The 19,723-nt window shown below is 53.2% G+C and overlaps 5 protein-coding genes across 5 annotated transcripts; 3 read left to right on the top strand and 2 right to left on the bottom strand.

Annotated features, from left to right (window-relative positions):
* Positions 1-504: 504 nt before the first annotated feature.
* NCS54_01011500 (Kinase) lies at positions 505-1,790 on the bottom strand (the record flags this gene model as incomplete). The annotated part of the gene is made up of 2 exons (XM_053155435.1): positions 505-1,567; positions 1,726-1,790. The coding sequence occupies 2 exons, from the start codon at positions 1,788-1,790 to the stop codon at positions 505-507; spliced, it is 1,128 nt and encodes a 375-aa protein (XP_053011410.1).
* Positions 1,791-5,093: 3,303 nt separating this feature from the next.
* Positions 5,094-6,677, top strand: NCS54_01011400 (Hypothetical protein; the record flags this gene model as incomplete). Its single annotated transcript, XM_053155434.1, has 4 exons — positions 5,094-5,301; positions 5,360-5,426; positions 5,482-5,499; positions 5,555-6,677. The coding sequence occupies 4 exons, from the start codon at positions 5,094-5,096 to the stop codon at positions 6,675-6,677; spliced, it is 1,416 nt and encodes a 471-aa protein (XP_053011409.1).
* Positions 6,678-7,297: 620 nt separating this feature from the next.
* NCS54_01011300 (Hypothetical protein) lies at positions 7,298-7,853 on the bottom strand (the record flags this gene model as incomplete). Its single annotated transcript, XM_053155433.1, has 2 exons — positions 7,298-7,722; positions 7,796-7,853. The coding sequence occupies 2 exons, from the start codon at positions 7,851-7,853 to the stop codon at positions 7,298-7,300; spliced, it is 483 nt and encodes a 160-aa protein (XP_053011408.1).
* Positions 7,854-9,406: 1,553 nt separating this feature from the next.
* Positions 9,407-13,033, top strand: NCS54_01011200 (Pre-mRNA-splicing factor ATP-dependent RNA helicase prp22; the record flags this gene model as incomplete). Its single annotated transcript, XM_053155432.1, has 1 exon — positions 9,407-13,033. Exon 1 carries the CDS (start codon positions 9,452-9,454, stop codon positions 13,031-13,033), a length of 3,582 nt encoding a protein of 1,193 aa, XP_053011407.1. The 5' UTR covers positions 9,407-9,451.
* Positions 13,034-14,032: 999 nt separating this feature from the next.
* NCS54_01011100 (Hypothetical protein) lies at positions 14,033-19,549 on the top strand (the record flags this gene model as incomplete). The annotated part of the gene is made up of 2 exons (XM_053155431.1): positions 14,033-18,234; positions 18,280-19,549. The coding sequence occupies 2 exons, from the start codon at positions 14,033-14,035 to the stop codon at positions 19,547-19,549; spliced, it is 5,472 nt and encodes a 1,823-aa protein (XP_053011406.1).
* Between the last annotated feature and the right edge of the window lie 174 nt (positions 19,550-19,723).

The following is a 19,723-nucleotide window of genomic DNA, read 5'->3' as shown; positions in this document are numbered from 1 at the left end:
CCATTGTAGGAACTGTCCTGTTCCTCCAACGGTCATCGTTGTCTCACTTGAATAACTTCACGCTTCATGGTCATGAATCAACTGATAGGAATCGGATTCCATTCGGGTCAGACAGCTCAGGGTCTGATGTCCCGTTCTTTTGTTAGAGTTCCCCAGGCTTGATGTCCTGCTCTATTGCCAGGTAATATGTTTACATCCCGATGCTCCCAGCCTTGCCTCAACGCCTGTCCCTTTGCCTCGAGTGTAATCTCGAGACGCAAAATCAAGATCCCCATTGTTGTCGAGCTTGAAAAAATAAAATGGTCATCATCGTGGACACCGTGCGCCATCGTCTCCGCCGAGGAGGTTTTCTACATGTTCCATTCGATCCATCACACATGGGTATCGGGGTTCCAGTCGTTCGTTCCGTCTAGCAAATGCTCTCTTTCTTTTCCCCATTTTCCTTCGGTCGGTAAAACGAATCATTCCTTGTCATCATGTCGTCAAAGGCGTGAGTGTCTAAGGTTATTGTCCCATCTCCTCAAAGATGCGGAGCAGACTCCTTACGCCAGTCAGTGAGTTCTCGTCAGGTCCCTGGCCGGGCGTCCATTCGGCATGAGCAAAGTCAATGAGCTTCAGGCCGTAAATCTGCGGCAACGAAGCCTCGAGGTCTGAGTCCTCGTCCAGCTCATCGTCGTCGTCCAGAGCGATGCCACTATCAACCCTCTTGGTAGTTCGAGCCGCTTGGCCGATGCCAGCCTCCGCATCAATGAGCGCATTGTTCTCCTCAATAGCACTCCGTAGGGCCTTCCCGTCACCCTCAAAGATGAACAGGAGCGAAGATGAGTACATACGGCTCTCGTGACTTGAGAGAACCTCCTCAACCCTCTGCAGGTCCCGTACAAAGGCGGCGCAGACAGCCTTTCCAAGATCCTCGTCGATTCCGGCGGCCTTGTTGAAGATGAACTTTCGAAACTCGTCCACAACATTGTCCTTGTTGACAATCATTCGGCCATAATCCTTGTCGTAGATCTTGTAATCCTCCTCGTCCAGCTCAGTAGCATCCTCTGATCCGCGATAGACTCGCATGCCTGCAATACGAAATCCCAAGCTGCCATGGGTGGTCTCGGCCGAGATCTTGTCGAAGCGCTGCTTCTTCTGCAGAGGGGCATCATCGGCCCATAGCCTGACACCAAGCTTGACGTCGAGAATGTTAGGGCTCTTGAACCCATACGTCGCATTGTCTAGCACAACCGCCTTGTCGGTCTTGATCTTGTTGTCCTTACTAGGGACCCAAGTAACAGTATCCTTGGGCGGTTGCGCAGCGGCCTCGGCGACCTGCTGGCGGACAGAGGCGACAATCTCCTCCTTGGACGTCTTGACATCTCCAGATTGAGAAATAACGCCGGCAACAGCTTCGTCAATTGTTGAGTCAGCGGGGTCGCTCAGCATCAGGGAGCCCATGAACAAGGGCATGATCTCGGCGAATTCGGGGTGCCTTCGAGTGGCAGACTGGTAGAAATCAATCTCGGACTGGGTACAGGGCTTGATAAAGAGCTCGCCATTAGGAGTACAGAGCGTGCCGGCACTGGAGGAGCAAGGTCAGCCTTTGTAGTGCGGCGGGGGACCGAGGCATGGTGACGCAAATGCGCGATGCGCGACGAGGCGCGAAGCGACAAGAGCAGCAGGACAAGACAGGGGGCTAGGTGCAGCGCATAAAGAGCGCAAGGGGATCTGAACACTCACTGGCCGGCGACAGCGTAGTTGTAGTCGCGAAGCTCGTGGCGATTAGGCATTCCTTTGGATCCCATCTTGATGATGGGGGGTTGTGGCGGTGGGTGCGCGCCGGCAGTCGGTGTAGCGATAGCAAAGATAGACCAGACCAAGCGAGTCAAGTCAAGAAGACAAGAGACAGGCAGCAACCAGAAGCGACAGACGTAGGCGGGCTTTAAGCACCGACAAAAGTCGAGCGAGAGCGGTGAGCTGACCAGTACGAGCAGGATGAAGAGCAATGGCGAGTGCGTTGAACTGAAAGAGGCCGAAGCTCGAAGGCTAGCAAGGCGAAGGAAGACTGTCGCTAAGTTCTCGGCGCAAGGCAAAGCGTAGCGTATTTCTGACTGTGACGGAGTGGAGAGATGGATACTGGGACAGAAAGTTTGGCCGCTGACGCTGACTCCCTTCTTGTATACGTAGGATCAACGAGGTCCCAAGATAAACGAAAAAAAAGGAACAACAAGGGGAAACCCAGACTCGTAAAAAGTCAGGGGCGCGGCAGGCCAAAAAAAGAAGGGATTTCGATTGCAGATCAGCGCAGGATCAGCCCCCGGTTTTGACAAGGTACGACACGTCAAGGCCGAGTCTCGTGTCCGTGTGTGTTTGTTCTGTGGGCGGGCTCCAGTGGTGGGAGGGTCAGATCCGTTTCGTTCCTTGACGTCGAATCGAGTCGAGTCGAGGGAGGAAGGGAGAGAGGCTTGTCGTGTTGGCTTAGGTTGGCCCGAGGGTAGCGAGGGAGCGCGCGAGTGGCGACTTTTCTATCCAATTTTTAAATCGGTGAGAGCCAAGGTCAAGGTCAACCTTGCGAATTGCCTTTCTTGGTGGCGGATGCGACGGAGCGAGGTGGGAAATTGGAGGACGGCGGCGCAAAACCAGCAAATAATATTCTTCAAACGGCGGCTGGCGAGACGCGGTATCGTGGGATAGACTAGGGGAGACAGGAAGAGGTTCGAGATGGTCAGTGATCACGGCGGAGTCTCTTTGGAGTTTATACTAGAATGTCCCCCCCCCCGTCCCCATCCCCGTCGACTAACAGAAGATGGGGAAAATGTGAAAGAGGGGGATTGTGGCTAGGCAGGCACAGGCACAGGACAAGGCCATCCAAATCCCACTCCCAAGCAATCACATCAAATCATCAACAACAGCCCAGTAAGACGTTTGCCCTAGGTACACAGCCAAGTGGCCAGCCAGCCAGCCAGCCCAGGTGGAGGCGGTACCTCCCGTGGTCCCTAGAAAGTGCGAGCAGGCGAAAGGCGATGGCGAGACCGATAACGAAGCCCCCCTTGGACAAGGCAAATCACTCCGGGACAGACCATGGCGGCAATGTCTGATTCACCCAAATGAAGCGCCAGAGTCCGGCGTCGTATCCTATCCAGAGCCAGAGCGCGTGCGCTGCCTCAAGCTGCGGCAGCCGCTGAGCCACACCAACGTCAGGCCTGTCAGAAGGCGACCTCCCCAGGGGAGACGGGGGCTCACCCCGGCCCTGAGCCGCCTCCGGAACCCGCTGGGCAGACTCGCTCTCGACATCTCTGCGAAAGGGGGAGCCGTCCAAGTGCGCCTAGGGCGGGCTCGTGCAGCCGCTAGAAGCAAGGCGACCACATCATCTCTGTCTCACCGTCGACAACAGTGACCGGGTTGGTTGGTTACACGTCGCCTCCCATCGCCAGTCCAGTCCGGAGCAACTGGCATGGTGTTTTATTATGCAAGGGACACAAGGTATCCAGAAGATGGGGTATCATATGCGTTGTCTATGTTGGTTGTGCGTTGTCCTCGGAGTCTTTGGTGTGTTTCGCACGTCTTGAAACAGTGCCTTCACGGGACTAGCCAGCCACTTGATCCTAGTCTCACAATCAACTCGAGGTTGCTTTCTATAGGTAATTTAGATGAGAGCAGGGGACTTTTGAGAATAATCAAGAGGGATTCGTCACGTCATCCTTAATACGACCCAGTCCAACATGCCAAACCAACCCGTCGGGAATCACATTGAGACCCGTACATGCAGTGCAGCGTTGCACGTTTTTTTCCTCGTCTTTGTTTTTTTTTTCCAACTAGCCCGTGCATCGTGAAATGAAGGCTGGGCAGTTACATCATAGCCCCATATACCGGGCTCTGCTGAAATGTCCGCCCACGTGCGAAACTCCTGAGTTGGGTTGGGCCACTTGACAAGGTTGTAAGTTCGTATTCCAGCTACAAACGTGCAATCACACAAACAACAAGTCGTGCAACTCAGAGACTCAGGTCTCACCGTCACCTTTCATCCAGGTTCCTCCTATTGGGAGTGTTGAGCTTGGACCGACAGCCCTAGACCGCCCGTGATCATCGTCAACTGACCTCGACGCCCAGCCCCCTTTGGCGAATCACATCATCAACTGGTGCTTTTTTCTCGCGAAGCAGGCTCACGACAAGCTCCAATGTAGTATCTGGCGCCTTTCTTGGCCGGGATGGGCCGTTCCGTGTTTTCCGGAATCTTGTTGGTCAAGTTTGCGGTGTATCTTGATGGGTGTGTCTAATGTGCGATACAAACAACATCTAGCCCCGCCTTGAGATGGGGAGGGGGGAGAAGCTATCGTGAAAATCAGCCTCGCTTTGAGCCCTACCGTTGGACCCAACTCCGACCCCGCACTGGTTGCCTTGTTATCAAAGTGCAAGCGGAGACTTTGCGGACTAAAGCTACTGAGCCTCAGAAGTCTCGATGTGATATTGCCTGATGGAGTTGCTGAGGCATCAGGGTAGGGCGGGTATTACGGGCGCTTGCTTCTTCAAGCCGGGAGTCGTGAAGAGGCTGGGTGCAGATAGCAAACGGAGTTGAGAGAGCACTAGATATGCACCTAGCCTCAAGCTATCAGGCGATAGTCTTGAACTTGGATTGAGTAACGGGTCTTGGATTTTTGCGCCGGTTTGCTTGCTGTGTGTTGATTTCCTTGAAGTCCGTCGATGGTTACACCAACTGCAAACTACATCTCATCCAGGAGTTGAGTATCAAATACTCCCATAGGCAGTAATACATCCAGTATCAATATCGGTTTTGAGCGTCAAATAAGTAACGCTGGTAGATGGATATCATGTCCTGCAGCTTCCCATCTGCTTGCCATTTTACGAAGCAAACAGCCGCTGCGAGCCAGCTGTCGCCAGCTGCCGTGCAAACTTGAACAAATGATGAGGTTTCCCTAATGTATTGAGTAGCTACCTACTTTATTTTTTTACTTCAAATTCCAGATTTTTAACCATCGCCTCTCTCAAATTCGTCAGTGAATCACAATCAAGAGCATCTCAGATCCTCAACACCAACCCGTTTCTCTCTTGACCATCACAACATCTTCACCGCTCGCATATCGCTCGGAATGTCGTCCCCATCACCTCGGCCTGAGCCACCCTCCGCAGTGGAGGGCGAAAAGTCCTCGGCGCCAGAGGCCGACCTTGGTCCGCCTCCCGCCTTGCCAGCCTCACTGCAGGGAATCGCAAAGCCGCGAAAGGGCAGAAAGGGCAGAAAGACCTTGATAAACCGGGGTCCTACTGCACTACCCAAGAACCGCGGTAATGGCTTTGAAGGTATGCTATAGCCTTACCCACACACTTGGCGATAGAGTGTAAGCTGACGCAGGCTTAGAGTATTTCGCCGATCCGCCCATGACCCCTGATGAAGCCAAGGAGGAAAAGAACGAGATCTATGCCCTGTAAGTTGTCGGTAATACAGTATCTTTGTCGAATGAGAAGCTAACATGTCCGGAGGTACATTCCATTTACAGAGTGAGATCGCTTACGCTCAGCACCCTTCCAAAGTTCCATTGCTGACACCTCTCAGGCGCATCCAGTCTTGCATCCAGCGCTTCCGCTCGCGCCGTCGTCTCCAGGGCGACCGCACTCTTTACTTCAATGAGTATCTGTTCCTCGGCGGCGTCGACTGCAACCCTGGCGCCTTTGGTGGCCTTGGCCGTCAGGACTTGAAGGACCTGACTCCTGCTGAGCGTCGCGAGGCGACTGCGACTGATATTGTGTACGGGACCACGGCAGCTGGTGACAGATTCTACAACGGCGATGATGATGCTTGGACTGTCGATTTTGCTGGTGTTGCCGCTGGCTTCATCTCGGTTACTCTTGTACAGTTGACGTCCTTTGAGCACGGGAGAATGATGACGGGCATCGACACCGTTGTCAACTTCCTCCGATACATCCTTCATCACGACGTGTGTCCAGAGTATGAGGATGAAATCAAAGCCGCTCTGCGGGTGTGCGATACAGCTTGCGTCGAGTGGCCCATGGTTCGGCAGCTCTATACCGCCCTACCTGGAAACTTCAACCTTGCTGCCGCGGATCTCTTCTGTCCTGCAGAAACCGCCGAAGAGGCATGGGCCTTTCAACACTACAAGCGCCCCGATGATTTCGACCACAAGTCCGTCTTCTTCTCAGCCATCGCCTTGATGGACGAGCCAGAGCTGTTTGGGCGCATCTGCACCAAGGAACCCAAGCTCGAGAGAGAGTTTACCTGCACTATCGAACTGGTCGAGGTGTTTCGTCCCAGCGAGGACATGATCAAGAGAGTCAAGTCACTCGTCATTGGCGACAACCCATTCGAGCACGTTCCTGTCGGAAAGGCCATCTTCAAGCAGGGCACCATCGAGGACGACTGGGAGACGCCCGTCTTCCCCTGGCCCATCGCCGAGGATACCATGACGCTGTTTTTTGACGACAACATCTTGGAGTGTATGGCGCCGGGCATGAAGGCCACCGCAACCATCTACGAGCTGGACGCTGGTCTGAGATTCGTCAAGTCGGTCGAGATCATCGTCCCTTCATTTTACACCTATCTCCCTCAGGAGTTGATGCGAGGCTACAAGGAGCCTAGGGATTCGGACCGTCCAGCACCGTCCATCCATGATCCGGATGCAGAGGAGAAACAGCATGCCGCAGCTGCAAAGGAGGGTTAGAGAAGAAGCCGATTGGGCTGGGTATGGGCAAAGTGAATGATTGTAGACTCTCACAAGTTAGCAAAGATAAACGCCAAGATCTTGAATCAATGGAATTTAAGTTTGAGCACAATAAACTGTGCGAAAGGTACATGTGCTTCGTCCAAAAGCGAGTCCAACGCCAACAATCCTTATAAATCCTCCAGTGCAAAACACAAGATCCATGCCCCTGAACTCCTATTATAATCCCCGTCGAGGGAAAAAGAGACTTCTGTGTTCATAGGCATCATTTCCGAGGGTTCCCACAACCACACAACTCTTACACAGCCAGGCTCCCAGTCACTCCCACAAAAGTTGCAACCGAAACAAAAATCGTGGAGAGCCGCAAAAAAAAGAAATGATCTGATGAGACTGGGACTCGAACCCAGGAGGATTGCTCCATCAGGAATTGTAGGTTGTTAAGGTGACCTTAACCTGACGCCATAACCAACTCGGCCATCTCACCTGAGGTCCTTGGTTGAGGACCCGCTTGATTGTTGAGGGCCGCTCTGCAAAAGCGGCTCAAGTTGCTTGGGTGGCGACAGAGACGGGCTTTGCAAGTCATCCCGTCAACCCGTTCAATTCGATATCCAGTTCAGAATCTAATCCCTCGACTGAATCTTGTGGTCTCCAGCAACGACCTCGGCGTACGAAGGGGGGACACCGTGGTTATCAGAGCTGCCCTCGCCAGCATTCGTGACACCCTGCTGCTGAGGGGCAGGTCGGGCCTGGCTCGAAGCCGAGGCGTTCTGCGTGCCGTAGTTCATGTTGTTGCCACCGTGCTGGGGTTGAGGCTGCGGCTTAGGCTGCTGGTTCTGTGTCTGGTGGTGGCCTTGCGGGCATTGGACGTAGACGTAGGTAACACGGCCGCCCTCGCGATCATTAGGGACGGCCTCGTACTCGTAGGGCGGCTCGGGGAATTTGGCAATGATGTACCAAGCGTGGAGGAGGCCCGGGATGTATCCGAGGACGCAGAGCAGAATGTTTATGAGCGAGTCTGCGCTGCAGATTCCGCACTTGACCCAGACTAAAGACGAAGAGTTAGCGAATGTCGTGTTTGATGCGCAATGATGCATGCGACATGGACGGAGGCGACTTACCAGGCAGTGGGGGGAAGAGGACGGCGAGGAAAGCGAGGAAGATGTCGGCGGAGCACATGGCTGCACAGGAGAAAGGTGAAGCTCTAGAGGGAATCTAGAAAATAGAAAATCTCAAAGGAAAACGGATGTTCTTTAGAGGTGAATTATCGCGCGGGCTTTGGCTTTGATGGAGGGAGGAAGAGGGAGTAAGAGGGCGTGTGACTGCTCGGGAACTCTGAGGCTGAGGCGGCTGGCGATGACGCCGAAGCTCAGGTACGTACCTCTCTTGCTCTGCAGCAGGTCACCTGGTGGCGTTCTCTGGGGTGAGGAGTCAAGCGAGGGGCTTGCGTAATGGGCCAGGTCTCGAGGCCTCACGATTGGACACCCAGGGCGACATCAGTTAACCCCACCAACAGTTACAGCCACAGCATCCAACAGAGCGCAGTAGAATTATCTTGCAGCTTCGTCCTTTTTTTCCTTGTGAGACTAGGCCAGGCTTCCATTATCGAGTCATTGGCTGGGATTGTCAAACGGGGACTGCCCTGTAGGGTTGAGCCTGTCAGATTCGGAGCGCAACTCCTCCGGTGTACGTCACCCAACTGACTTATACGGCTGGGTTTAGGCCGGACATTGCCAGGAGGATAGGGAGTGAGTAGATTAAACAAGGTTTGAAATGCAGGTTCTCAAGCTTTATCTCTGCTCGTCTGATGCAAGGTTTCTTCGACACACTATTGACGCATTCCGCGAGATCGCGAGCTTCGAAGCGCAACACGATCCCCTCATGGCTGCGCATCCGAAAGGCTGCACCCATCAAATCCCTTCAAGGGCGAATGGTTTAGTGGTATAATACTCCCTTAGCATGATTCATCTGAATGATTCAAGCATTTGGGAGTGGTCCAGGGTTCGATTCCCTGTTCGTCCAGCCATGGTGGTTCCATCCCGCCATTGTACCTTATCCTTTCTTTCCGGGCGAATGGTTTAGTGGTATAATACTCCCTTAGCAAGTTTCTTCTCATAGATCCTCGCCTCTGGGAGTGGTCCAGGGTTCGATTCCCTGTTCGTCCAACTCAGGTGGTTTAAATCCACCATTGTCCACTCTTTTTGCCGTTTGCAACTGGAGTTGAGCTATCACCCAGAACAGCACGGTAAGAGGAAGCTTTGGTCACCAACAGTGAGTTAGAGGGTGGCTGTGAGTTGACGTGAGAGGAGGGTGGGATAGTTTGGGCTGTCTATCTATTTTTGACAAATGTACCTTTTTGACGATAATATTGTCTGCTTTCCATGGCCTTTCTCAATTGTGAAGCTTGGGATAGATATAGAAATGGTGGTATCTGGGACGCTGCTGAGCAAACTCAGCTAAGATGGATTGTGAATCTACCTATCGCAGCTAGAAAGAATGAAACGGAGTGAAAGATAATAGCCCCGATTCAAAAAGCGGCATAGAGCCTCAAGCATGCAAGTATTTCCTCTCCTCATCTAGTGCACATTTAAAACGACATCTATTGCATGACAAAAGCTGGGGTACAGGGTGACCAGCCCTCACCGAGCCTCACCGAAACCCGCCAAGGTGAGCCGACCTTTTGCCACGGTCAGAATCCTACAACTTTTCCCGTGCACCTTCACTTTACATTGCTGAACCATCCTGCCAGGTCGCAGGATCGGTCTCTCTTTTCTAACATGGACGACCTTTTGAACCTTGAGCTTTTGTCGCTCGTCTCAAAGGTCACGTCGGAACTCCAGAACCACGTCGGTGTCGGCGACAAAACCTTGGCCGAGTTCCTGATCGCGCAGCGTCTAGAATGCAGTTCCTTCAACGAGTTCCGCGAGAGACTCGCGGGCATCGCCCCGGACTTTCCGCCCAGTTTAGTCGAGAGCCTTGACCGCCTTGTCCTGGCTATGCACCCAAAGTTCAAGGGCAAGAACGGCGCCCAAGACGAAGAACACCACCACACGCGAACGCTCGAGGAGAAGGAGAAAGTCTTCAGCGGGCTTGCGCTGCCGGATAAGGACCCCGTACCTGACGGTGGAGCCGATGTGATCGATGATACCCTGGCGCTTCTCGAAGGCTTGGAAGGAAAGGCGAAAAAGGACAAGAGCGTGAGGAAACGGAGTCGAAGCCCTGAGGACGACCAGAAAGATTCAAGGCGCAGGAGAAGAGACCGATCGCGCTCGAGAGACCGGCGCAGGCGAGACAAATATCGATCGCGATCGCGGTCGCAAGAACGAGGCGACGAAGACTGGCGAGATGGCTATCGCGATTCGCGCAAGGACCGACGAGGTCGTCGACGATATGACGACGACGACGACGACCGCTTCCGCAACGCCCCGGCGCCCGAGATGGACGATGCGCCACAATTACACAAGGTCTACGAGGGACATGTTACAGGCATCAAGGACTTTGGCGCCTTTGTCAACCTGCATAATGTTAGGGGCAAAGTCGACGGTTTGGTCCACGTCTCGCGCATGGTTGCTGGGCAGCGAGTCAGTCACCCCTCTGATCTCTTGACACGAGGACAACAGGTCTGGGTGAAGGTTACAAGCATCGAAGGGAGCAGAGTTGGATTGTCGATGAAGGACGTTGATCAAGAAAATGGTCAAGATCTGGAACCGCAAGCTCGCATGACAACTGGTGCCAACATGGAAGCACTGGGAGGAGGAGCAAGAAATGGCTTCGTAGACCCATCAGCCGGGCCACGAGACAACTTGGGCCCGCCACGACGGCAAAAGAAGAGAATGACATCACCAGAGAGGTGGGAGATAAGACAGTTGATCGCATCAGGAGTAGCCAAGGCTTCTGACTACCCCGACCTGGAGGAAGACTACAACGCGACGTTACGCGGCGATGGCGAAATGGAGCTGGAAGAGGATGTCGATATTGAAGTGCGCGAGGAGGAGCCTCCTTTCCTGGCTGGCCAAACCAAGCAATCGCTTGAGCTGTCACCAATTCGAGTCGTTAAGGCACCGGACGGCTCCATGAACCGAGCAGCCATGTCAGGAACTGCCTTGTCCAAGGAGCGAAAGGAACTGAAGCGACAGGAAGCTGAAGTTGCTGCTAAGGAGGAGCCTAAGGAGAATCTTGCTACCGCGTGGCAGGATCCTATGGCAGACCCCGACAAGCGACAATTTGCCAGCGACCTCAGGAACGCGAGAAAGAACCAACAGTCAGAAGAGGTTCCCGAATGGAAAAAGGCCGTCATTCCAAAGGGCCAGTCCCTGGGCAAGCGTACAAACCTGAGCATCAAGGAGCAACGAGAGTCCTTGCCCGTCTTTGTCTTCCGAAGTCAACTCATCAAGGCCGTTCAGGAGAACCAAATCTTGATTGTTGTCGGAGAGACAGGTTCTGGAAAGACAACACAGCTGACACAATACCTGGCTGAAGCTGGTTTTGCCAATGATGGCATGATCGGCTGCACCCAGCCTCGTCGTGTCGCTGCCATGTCAGTCGCCAAGCGAGTCGCTGAAGAAGTTGGCTGCAAGCTTGGAGAAGAGGTTGGCTACACAATCCGTTTCGAAGACTGCACAAGCCCGGCCACCAAAATCAAGTACATGACGGATGGTATGCTTCAACGTGAGATTCTCGTTGATCCAGACCTATCAAGATACTCGTGTATCATGCTCGATGAGGCCCACGAGCGTACCATCGCTACCGATGTGCTCTTTGCTTTGCTGAAGAAGACACTCAAACGACGACCCGACATGAAGGTGATTGTCACTTCTGCGACTCTCGATGCCGACAAGTTCTCGGCTTACTTTAACGAATGTCCAATCTTCACCATTCCCGGCCGAACATTCCCTGTCGAAGTTCTCTACTCCAGGGAGCCTGAATCTGATTATTTGGATGCGGCTCTGGTCACGGTGATGCAGATTCACCTTACCGAGCCCAAGGGTGACATTCTGCTGTTCTTGACAGGTCAAGAAGAAATCGACACAGCCTGCGAGGTCCTATACGAGAGAATGAAGGCGTTAGGGCCTAACGTGCCTGAACTCATCATTCTCCCTGTTTACGCGTCGCTTCCCACCGAGATGCAGAGTCGAATCTTCGAGCCAGCGCCCCCTGGCAGCCGCAAGGTTGTCATCGCCACCAACATTGCTGAGACTTCGATCACCATCGATGAGATCTACTACGTCGTGGACCCCGGTTTCGTGAAGCAGAATGCATACGATCCTAAGCTGGGAATGGACTCTCTGGTGGTTACCCCTATTTCGCAGGCTCAGGCGAACCAAAGATCCGGCAGAGCTGGCCGAACCGGTCCCGGAAAGTGTTTCCGATTGTACACAGAAGCTGCGTATCAGTCAGAGATGTTGCCGACTACCATCCCTGAAATTCAGCGACAGAATTTGTCTACGACGATTCTTATGCTCAAGGCCATGGGCATCAACGACCTGCTGCATTTCGACTTTATGGACCCCCCTCCGATCAACACCATGCTTACCGCGTTGGAGGAGCTGTATGCGCTTAGCGCCCTGGACGATGAAGGCCTCCTGACTCGGCTGGGCAGAAAGATGGCCGACTTCCCCATGGAGCCCTCCCTTGCCAAGGTCCTCATCGCTGCCGTTGAGCTCGAGTGCGCCGAAGAAGTGCTCAGCATTGTTTCCATGCTCAACATCTCGACCGTGTTTTATCGTCCCAAGGAGAAGCAGTCACAAGCCGATCAGAAGAAGGCAAAGTTCCACGACCCTCATGGCGACCACCTCACCCTGCTCAACGTGTACAATTCATGGAAGCACAGCGGATACTCAGCCCCCTGGTGCTTTGAGAACTTTATCCAGGCGCGTTCCATGCGTCGTGCAAAGGATGTTCGTGACCAAATCGTTAAGATCATGGATCGGTACAAACATCCTATCGCCTCGTGCGGACGCGCAACCGAAAAGGTTCGCCGTGCTCTCTGCGCAGGCTTCTTCCGCAACGCGGCGCGAAAGGACCCGCAGGAGGGATACAAGACGCTGACAGAGGGTACACCTGTATACCTGCATCCAAGCTCAGCCCTGTTTGGCAAGCAGGCTGAGTGGGTGATTTACCATGAGCTTGTGTTGACGACCAAGGAGTACATGCACTGCACGACAAGCATCGAGCCAAAGTGGCTCGTGGAGGCTGCGCCGACCTTCTTCAAGGTTGCACCAACGGATCGACTGAGCAAGAGGAAGAAGGCAGAGAGGATCCAGCCACTGTACAACAAGTTTGCAAACGAGGATGATTGGCGTTTGAGTGCACAGAGGAAGGGAGGTAGAGGCGGTGGTGGCGGCGGAACATGGGGATAATGGGTGCCTGGTTCAGAAAACTGTCATGATTACAGTTGTCAACTCCTGACAACTTGGGTTGGAGTTGGGAGTTTGAATGGGACATCAACTAGATGCTATACTAGCCACAAACAATTGCATAGTCATATTCTCGATATCTTTATAGCATGAATGGTTTTTGTTGATTGTAACGTCAGCTGTGGTTCATTGCAACTGGTGCCTTGAAACTGTATCCTTGGCGAGGTGAATATACACTGTGTTTGAGGCAGTGGCTTATTAAAGCTGTCCCTTGACTGGAGGAAATTTCAAGGAGAAAAGAGGAGACAATGATTTAACGGGTCACCTTGTACCTGTGATTCACTGTCAAGCCCTGATACGCATGTAAACGTTATTCTCCGCTCTCCAAGGCAATATTCTCATCACCGTTTGGACAGTGAATGAGTAGCCTCGCACTGGATGGTCCGAGCACCACTCTGTTCGTTCCCCTGCCCGCGTTGATGACATTTGGAGAGGATGCCAAACCGACCAACGGCTTCACACAATTTCACCCTCTCAACCATCACGGAGGCGCGCTTTCTTACTCTTATCTTCCCGATGACTCTGGGGTAATGCTTCTTTCATCTCCGAAACGTTAGTCTATATCTTTTCCTATAGATGATCTCTCTGGATCTCGTCTGGCGACCTGTTTTCTTGTCGCATCCTTATATCGCCTAGTATCAGCACTCTCGGACACGATAATCGACTCTTGAGCTTCCGACTCTATTGCTGTGCACTTTATTTGCTCACTAAATCCAGCCATGCCCATTTTTGGGCATTGAGCTTTCATTGCCTCCTGGCTTCGTGGGCGATACCATCCTGAGCTCTTCGTGCTTGGACTCCCAGCGGCCTGCGGCCAGACTTGCATTCACTTGGCCCAACACAAATACCAGCCTGTTGGGTAAGAGTTGATACGAAGACGTGCGTGAAGCCCACATGATACTTGATTGAATAGTCTCTAACCATCGCGCAGTGTTTTGCAAAATGTCTCCGACGCAATCAACCATGCTGAAGCGCATCAGCGAGCTGAAGGAGTCGACACTCGCTGCCTGCGCGAGCATCAGCACCCGCCTGAGAGAAGGATCCCCGCTAAAGAGTGATCTGAAACCGTTGATAGTTGAACTGAGGCTTCTCGCTGGTGCTCTTTTCAGTCTCGAGTCGCTCATCGTTGAGCTGGGCGAAAACAGCGAGAATGACATGCCTGTTACCGAGACCACCGAGTGGCCGCTGTTGGACGGATGTGAGATGTTGATCAGCGCTATTCAGTCTGTCCATACCTATGCGACTCCGGATGGTCTCAAAGCTGCCAGATCATCCCTCCTGGACAATCGTTCCAAGCTTGGTTTTGTTCTGGGATCGTCGGAGTCCCTCCAAGATATCGCGCTGCAGTTCTCCATTTTGGGTTCCAACTCGATCCCTCGGCTCATGACGAACAGAGTTGACACTGAGATGGTCGAATCTCCGGCACAGACACGAGACGAAACTGAGCCGAGCGCCGAGGAGGTTTCTGCTTGGCTGACAATACTCAACTCCTCCGACAACGATCGCGAACCGGCAGAGTATAACAAAGAGATTGCATTGGTGCAATCACGTCGGATCACAACAAACTATCGAACAGCAGCGACGCGCTGGCCGGAATATGCTGAGAGGTACTGGCAGAAGCTGCGGCCACAGGTCTGCTCTCTCTTCCGGATTCAAAGATCATACAGCTTTGTGCAGTGGGTTTTGGAATACGCTAGGGAGACATTCCCAAGAGCCTTGGGACCCTTGGCGCTTTCGCCGAGACTGTTGTTGGAGCTCACAGATGCCCTGTGCGATGGGTCAGTATCGTCACTTCACATCGCTGCCGCGCTTGGCTTGCCGAATCTCTGCAGAGACCTCCTCTCTATGGGTGCGGACATCAATCAGACCAGCATTCTCGGCACTCCTCTGTTTTGCGCTCTTATGGGCACCAAGGTTCTTGCAACACGCGCTGAGCCGGAGTCATGGGGTTCTTTGCTTGTTGGCGGAGACTCCGACGTGGAACGAGCAGCCACCATCCTTCACCTCCTTGACGAAGGCGCTGACTGCACCTACAAGTATAATTGGAAGAACGCCGATGAGGTATCGCTTGCAGGCCTGGCCTTTTGGGTTGCGATGACGACTAAGCATGAGGCCATCTTCACCCGCATCATGAAGGGAGGAAGCAAACTGGATGGCGCTTTTCTCGAGCTCATGCAACGAGAGACGCTGGTGATGCGTGGTCTCTTTCACAAGGCGAGATTTGCACGCCTGCTCACCTTTGTTTACGACTTGACATTGGTCAACTTGACATTGGCTGACATCGTGAACGAGACGGTGGAGTATGGGGAGCTCCAGAGGACGGTGTCTCAGCTTATGAAGCACGCCAACATCAAGTTCTCTTTCTCGGAGGAGTCCGGCAAGATCACCACTTTGGACGACAATCATATTGCCGAAGTTACACGCAACGCGGTGCTGGATTTTGATGTGACTCTGATCGAGCGCCTCACTAGCGACCCTAGATTTGATCCTAACCTACCATTCGGCAAGAATGGGCTTGCTGGCACTATTCTTCACACAGCCACCGAGGGCTCGCAGCTTGAGATCATGGACATTCTCATCGCTGCTGGAGCAGACATGGGGGCAAGAGACTCCAACAAGCGCACGCCAATCATGGTAGTCGAAGATCTTTCAGCTCTTTCAAAGCTGGTGTTGGACCACGGCGCTTCAACGACTGATACAGACATGGATGGACGCACAATCTGGCACCTTTGTGCATTTACAAACGATGTTGCTCTCCTCAAGTGGCTTTGGGAACATGATCCACTCAGGGATGAGAATCTACGCAAGAAGGATCGGTTTGGCTTCACTCCTCTGGTAGCATCCTTTGCCTTTATCGATACTCTTGCACAGCCCCCCAGAGGATTACGGAAGCCTGCTCCATTAGCCGCTCGTTTCATGTTGGATGCCTGTCACGAAAACATCTCCTTGAAAGGAAATGAGCAGCTCGCCGAGTATGCCGTTCAATGGGGCGACGCGAATCTCGTCAAAAAGGTGTTTGAGCTCATCCCCGAAGCAATCAAGATCAACAGATCCTTGCTCAAGTACCTCAACTTGTCTGCTTCAACCGAGCTTTTGGACGTGGTTCTGGACAAGTGTCGAGAGTTGCCTTGGCAGTTCTCTGATGGGACTACAGTAGTCGAGACTATTATCACCAACACCAAGCTCACTGCTGGTCGGTATGGTGCATTTTCTGTTCCGACGGCACACCCGTCATGCTTCCCCAACGTCAAGCGGGAAGACTACGAGAGGCTTCTCACACCCGAGGTTCTGAAATCGCGAGACATAGCCAACCGTCACCTCTGGGTTCGATTCTGCGACAGCATTCTTCCGCTGCTATCTGGAACTGGCACCACCACTCATCCTTCCTCTCTGTATTTCCTGTCCGGCTTTATTAACCTGGCGGTCCGATGTCTAGTCGAGCATGGTGTCCTTGCCGACTATGAAAGGGAGACTGGCAAGTGTGCGATTCAATACATCGCAGAGGCGAAAAAAACAGACAGCCAGCCATACTGGCAAGGCTGGCAGTATCCCTTCATCACGTCCGTTTTGGACGCTTCGGCGTCATCACCGTCATATTTACCGTCCCTAAATCTGGATGGCCCGAACCCGTTCGCGGTATCCTTCCCCGCTGTGATGCTGTTGCAGCAGGCAGTGCATCATAAGCTATCCAACCTTGTCAGATTACTCGTCAACGCCGGTGTTAACGTACATCGTACATGGGATCAGCTTCTCGGTGTGTCGCTGTTCGAGGCTGCGTTGCTAGATGATGTGGATCTTGCAATGGTACGAACATTGCTCAGCAGGTCCAGACCAAGGGACGTGGTAGCTCGTCAATTCGAAACCTTTGACAAGCTCCATGTTCTGCTGGATACACCGTTCGCTGTGGCAGTCATCGCTAAACTGATCGAGCGTGGAATGGATCCTAATCGACTGCCCAAGAATGTGTCGGGAAAGGATGGGTCAAAAGGAGTGTCATTCCACTGGTCCATGTTGACCGAGGCAATCTCCCAACACAAAAGCGAGATAGCTTGTGCGCTGCTCACCCATGGCGCAGATCCGGGTTTGGCTGCTTCTGATGGATACAATGCCATGATCGCTGCGTGTCACAATGGCCAAGTTGTTGTGTTGGAGGAGATCATCGAGAGGGAGGATGACTTAGACTGGAAGTGCATCTACGAAGGGGAAGACGGGGTCACCTACAACGCCCTTCAGATTGCTGCGGCAAACAGGCATCGCGACATCTTGGAGACCCTCATCTTGGCGACGCCTTTGATGGATGAGATTGACGCAACCACCCCTAAGAACGGACTATCACCCGCCCATCTGGCCGCTAAGGCTGGATCTTTGGAGTGTATCAAGGTACTGTCCAAGTTTGGGGCAGACTTGACAGCTACGGATTCATCTGGGAGGTCGCCGCTTTTCTGGGCTATTTTGAGGGGCAACGCGGAGGTGGTTGAATACCTGAAGGACTCACTTCTGGACCCCGAGGAAGAGCGGGAGCAGGATTATGGCATTTCGGTGCTTAACCCGGACTCTACAGGTCTCGATGTTCAAGAACTGGTCTCTCGTCCATTCCACGGCCGGACCCCTGAGAGCACCCGATTGTTGGAGCAGAGAAAACTTGGCAGCATGATAGCAGACACCATCGGCCGTCATCGGCCGAGTTCCGGCGGCCTGTTTTCTTCCCTTCTCAACCACATTTCTAGGGAAGAGTTGGAGTCTGCCATCCTGCCCTGTGATGGGTGCACTCTTCTCAGCTACACGGCATCGCAGGCCCTCATTTCTCCCATGGTCGAACTCTTGGAGCTTGGATTCACGGGCTTTGTGGCTGGTTGCAAGGAACACTGGCCGAATGGATACAATGCTCTCCTTCAGGGCTGTCTCCATATTCAGAAACTGCTCCAGGTCAACATCTTTACGGCGCCCAAGAAGGTGTACTCTTTCATTGAGAAGTGTCTGGACGCGTACCTGGCTGAAGGCAGGCTGTGGTTTCATCTCTCGCAACCGCCGATCCATGCCATTTGTCAGTACCAGCAAACTATCGGGGGACCGGATTTTGGGCACCAAGAAAAGGTCCTCAAGATCTTCATCGACCACCTTGTAGCTCATGCCGATGAGTATTGGTAAGTGTTTCTACCAGGGATGGAGGCCATTGCTAACAAAGATAGGGCGTTGGTGGAGAAATCAGGACTTCCTGGTCTGTCTGATTCGACAGATGAACGAGATACTACAAAGAGGCTCCTACGCTTCGTTTTGAATGCGCGTAGCAAGGTTCACATGGGATCGGTGTATTATGGGGGCAGCCATTCCACCGCCTTGCATGTGCTGGTCCAGAGTTGTGCGAGGGACGACTCTCTTGACGCTGACTCTGCACCCTTTTACAACATGGCTCGGATGCTCATCTCTCACGGTGCAGACGTAAACGCTCGGGACACGGAATTGCTGACGCCCCTTCACTCAGCTGCCGACTACGATCTTCTACCCATGGTAGACCTACTCCTGGAGGCAGGGGCTGACCCCAACGCTAGAGACTTTGAGGGGACAACGCCACTGGGTCAAGCAGCCGTTGTCGGCAACATAGAGATGATCCAGAGCTTGATCAAGTACGGCGGCGATCCTCAAACCTTTGACGGCATGGATTTCCGAAGTGCCGGATCCGACTTGAACTTGCTGCGGGAGCTGACTGGCTTGGGCTTGAATCCTTACTCCACCATGCTGGGTAACCCGAGCGTGCTGTCGACCGTGATCAGCGGGAGTTCCGTCTCGAGGACGTACGCTCTGAACGGGGAGTTTGACTTTTACCGACTCGCAGAGAACGAGCCGTCTTTTCTGATCAAGTTGATGATTCAGACGCCCTCCCTCTCGGGCCTCAAGGCCGTCCTGCGACGTGTCCCGGGGGAATGTTGCTCCCAGGTCGTCAACTTTCAGCCTGATTCCGGGCTCAGCGCGGGATGCATGGCCATCCGGTCGGAGAATACTGGTCTCTTGGAGCAGCTTCTTAACTTTGGCTTCGACTTTGAGCGCGAGTGGTGTGACAAGGGTTCGGCATTGATGTTTGCTGGCTATATCGGTGCCTCGAAATCGTTCAAACTGCTTGTCCGCCATGGCGCTCGACTATCTTACATTGCCACCGACAGACATGGCGGAAAGGTGGTTAGATCTGTCGTGGAAGCAACAAGGGTATATCCCAAGCTTCTGCAATGGGTTCTCGTCGGTCGATACTACGAAAAGAAGTACATCGAGTTAGAAGCCCACTCTGGACCGTTTACGGCAACTAGGCCTTGGTCAGGCCCACGCAAGGCGGCGTACAGATTCGGCTGTGACAGGTGCGGGCACTCTCGACTTGGCAGCGAGTCGATGATAGATTATCTTGTACGGGTTTCAGGTGTCGGCCGTGAACTCGCAGGGAAGATAGTTCCAGCTACTCTTGTCGAATAGATTGGTGTGCGTGTCTGACCTGACAATGGCAACTCGTCAAAGGGCATTGATTGAATCATGCATGTACTTGTGTTCCTTGGCGCGACCTGCTGTATCTGTGTAAGCCTCAAACTCTAATGATGGGAAAAATCACTTGCAAGCTGAACAATTGTGTGGCCCCGTTTCATGCAGCTG

Source organism: Fusarium falciforme, chromosome 8, assembly GCF_026873545.1.
Source record: "Fusarium falciforme chromosome 8, complete sequence".
Classification (NCBI taxonomy): Eukaryota; Fungi; Ascomycota; class Sordariomycetes; order Hypocreales; family Nectriaceae; genus Fusarium; species Fusarium falciforme.
This window is presented reverse-complemented; position numbering and strand designations above follow the sequence as displayed.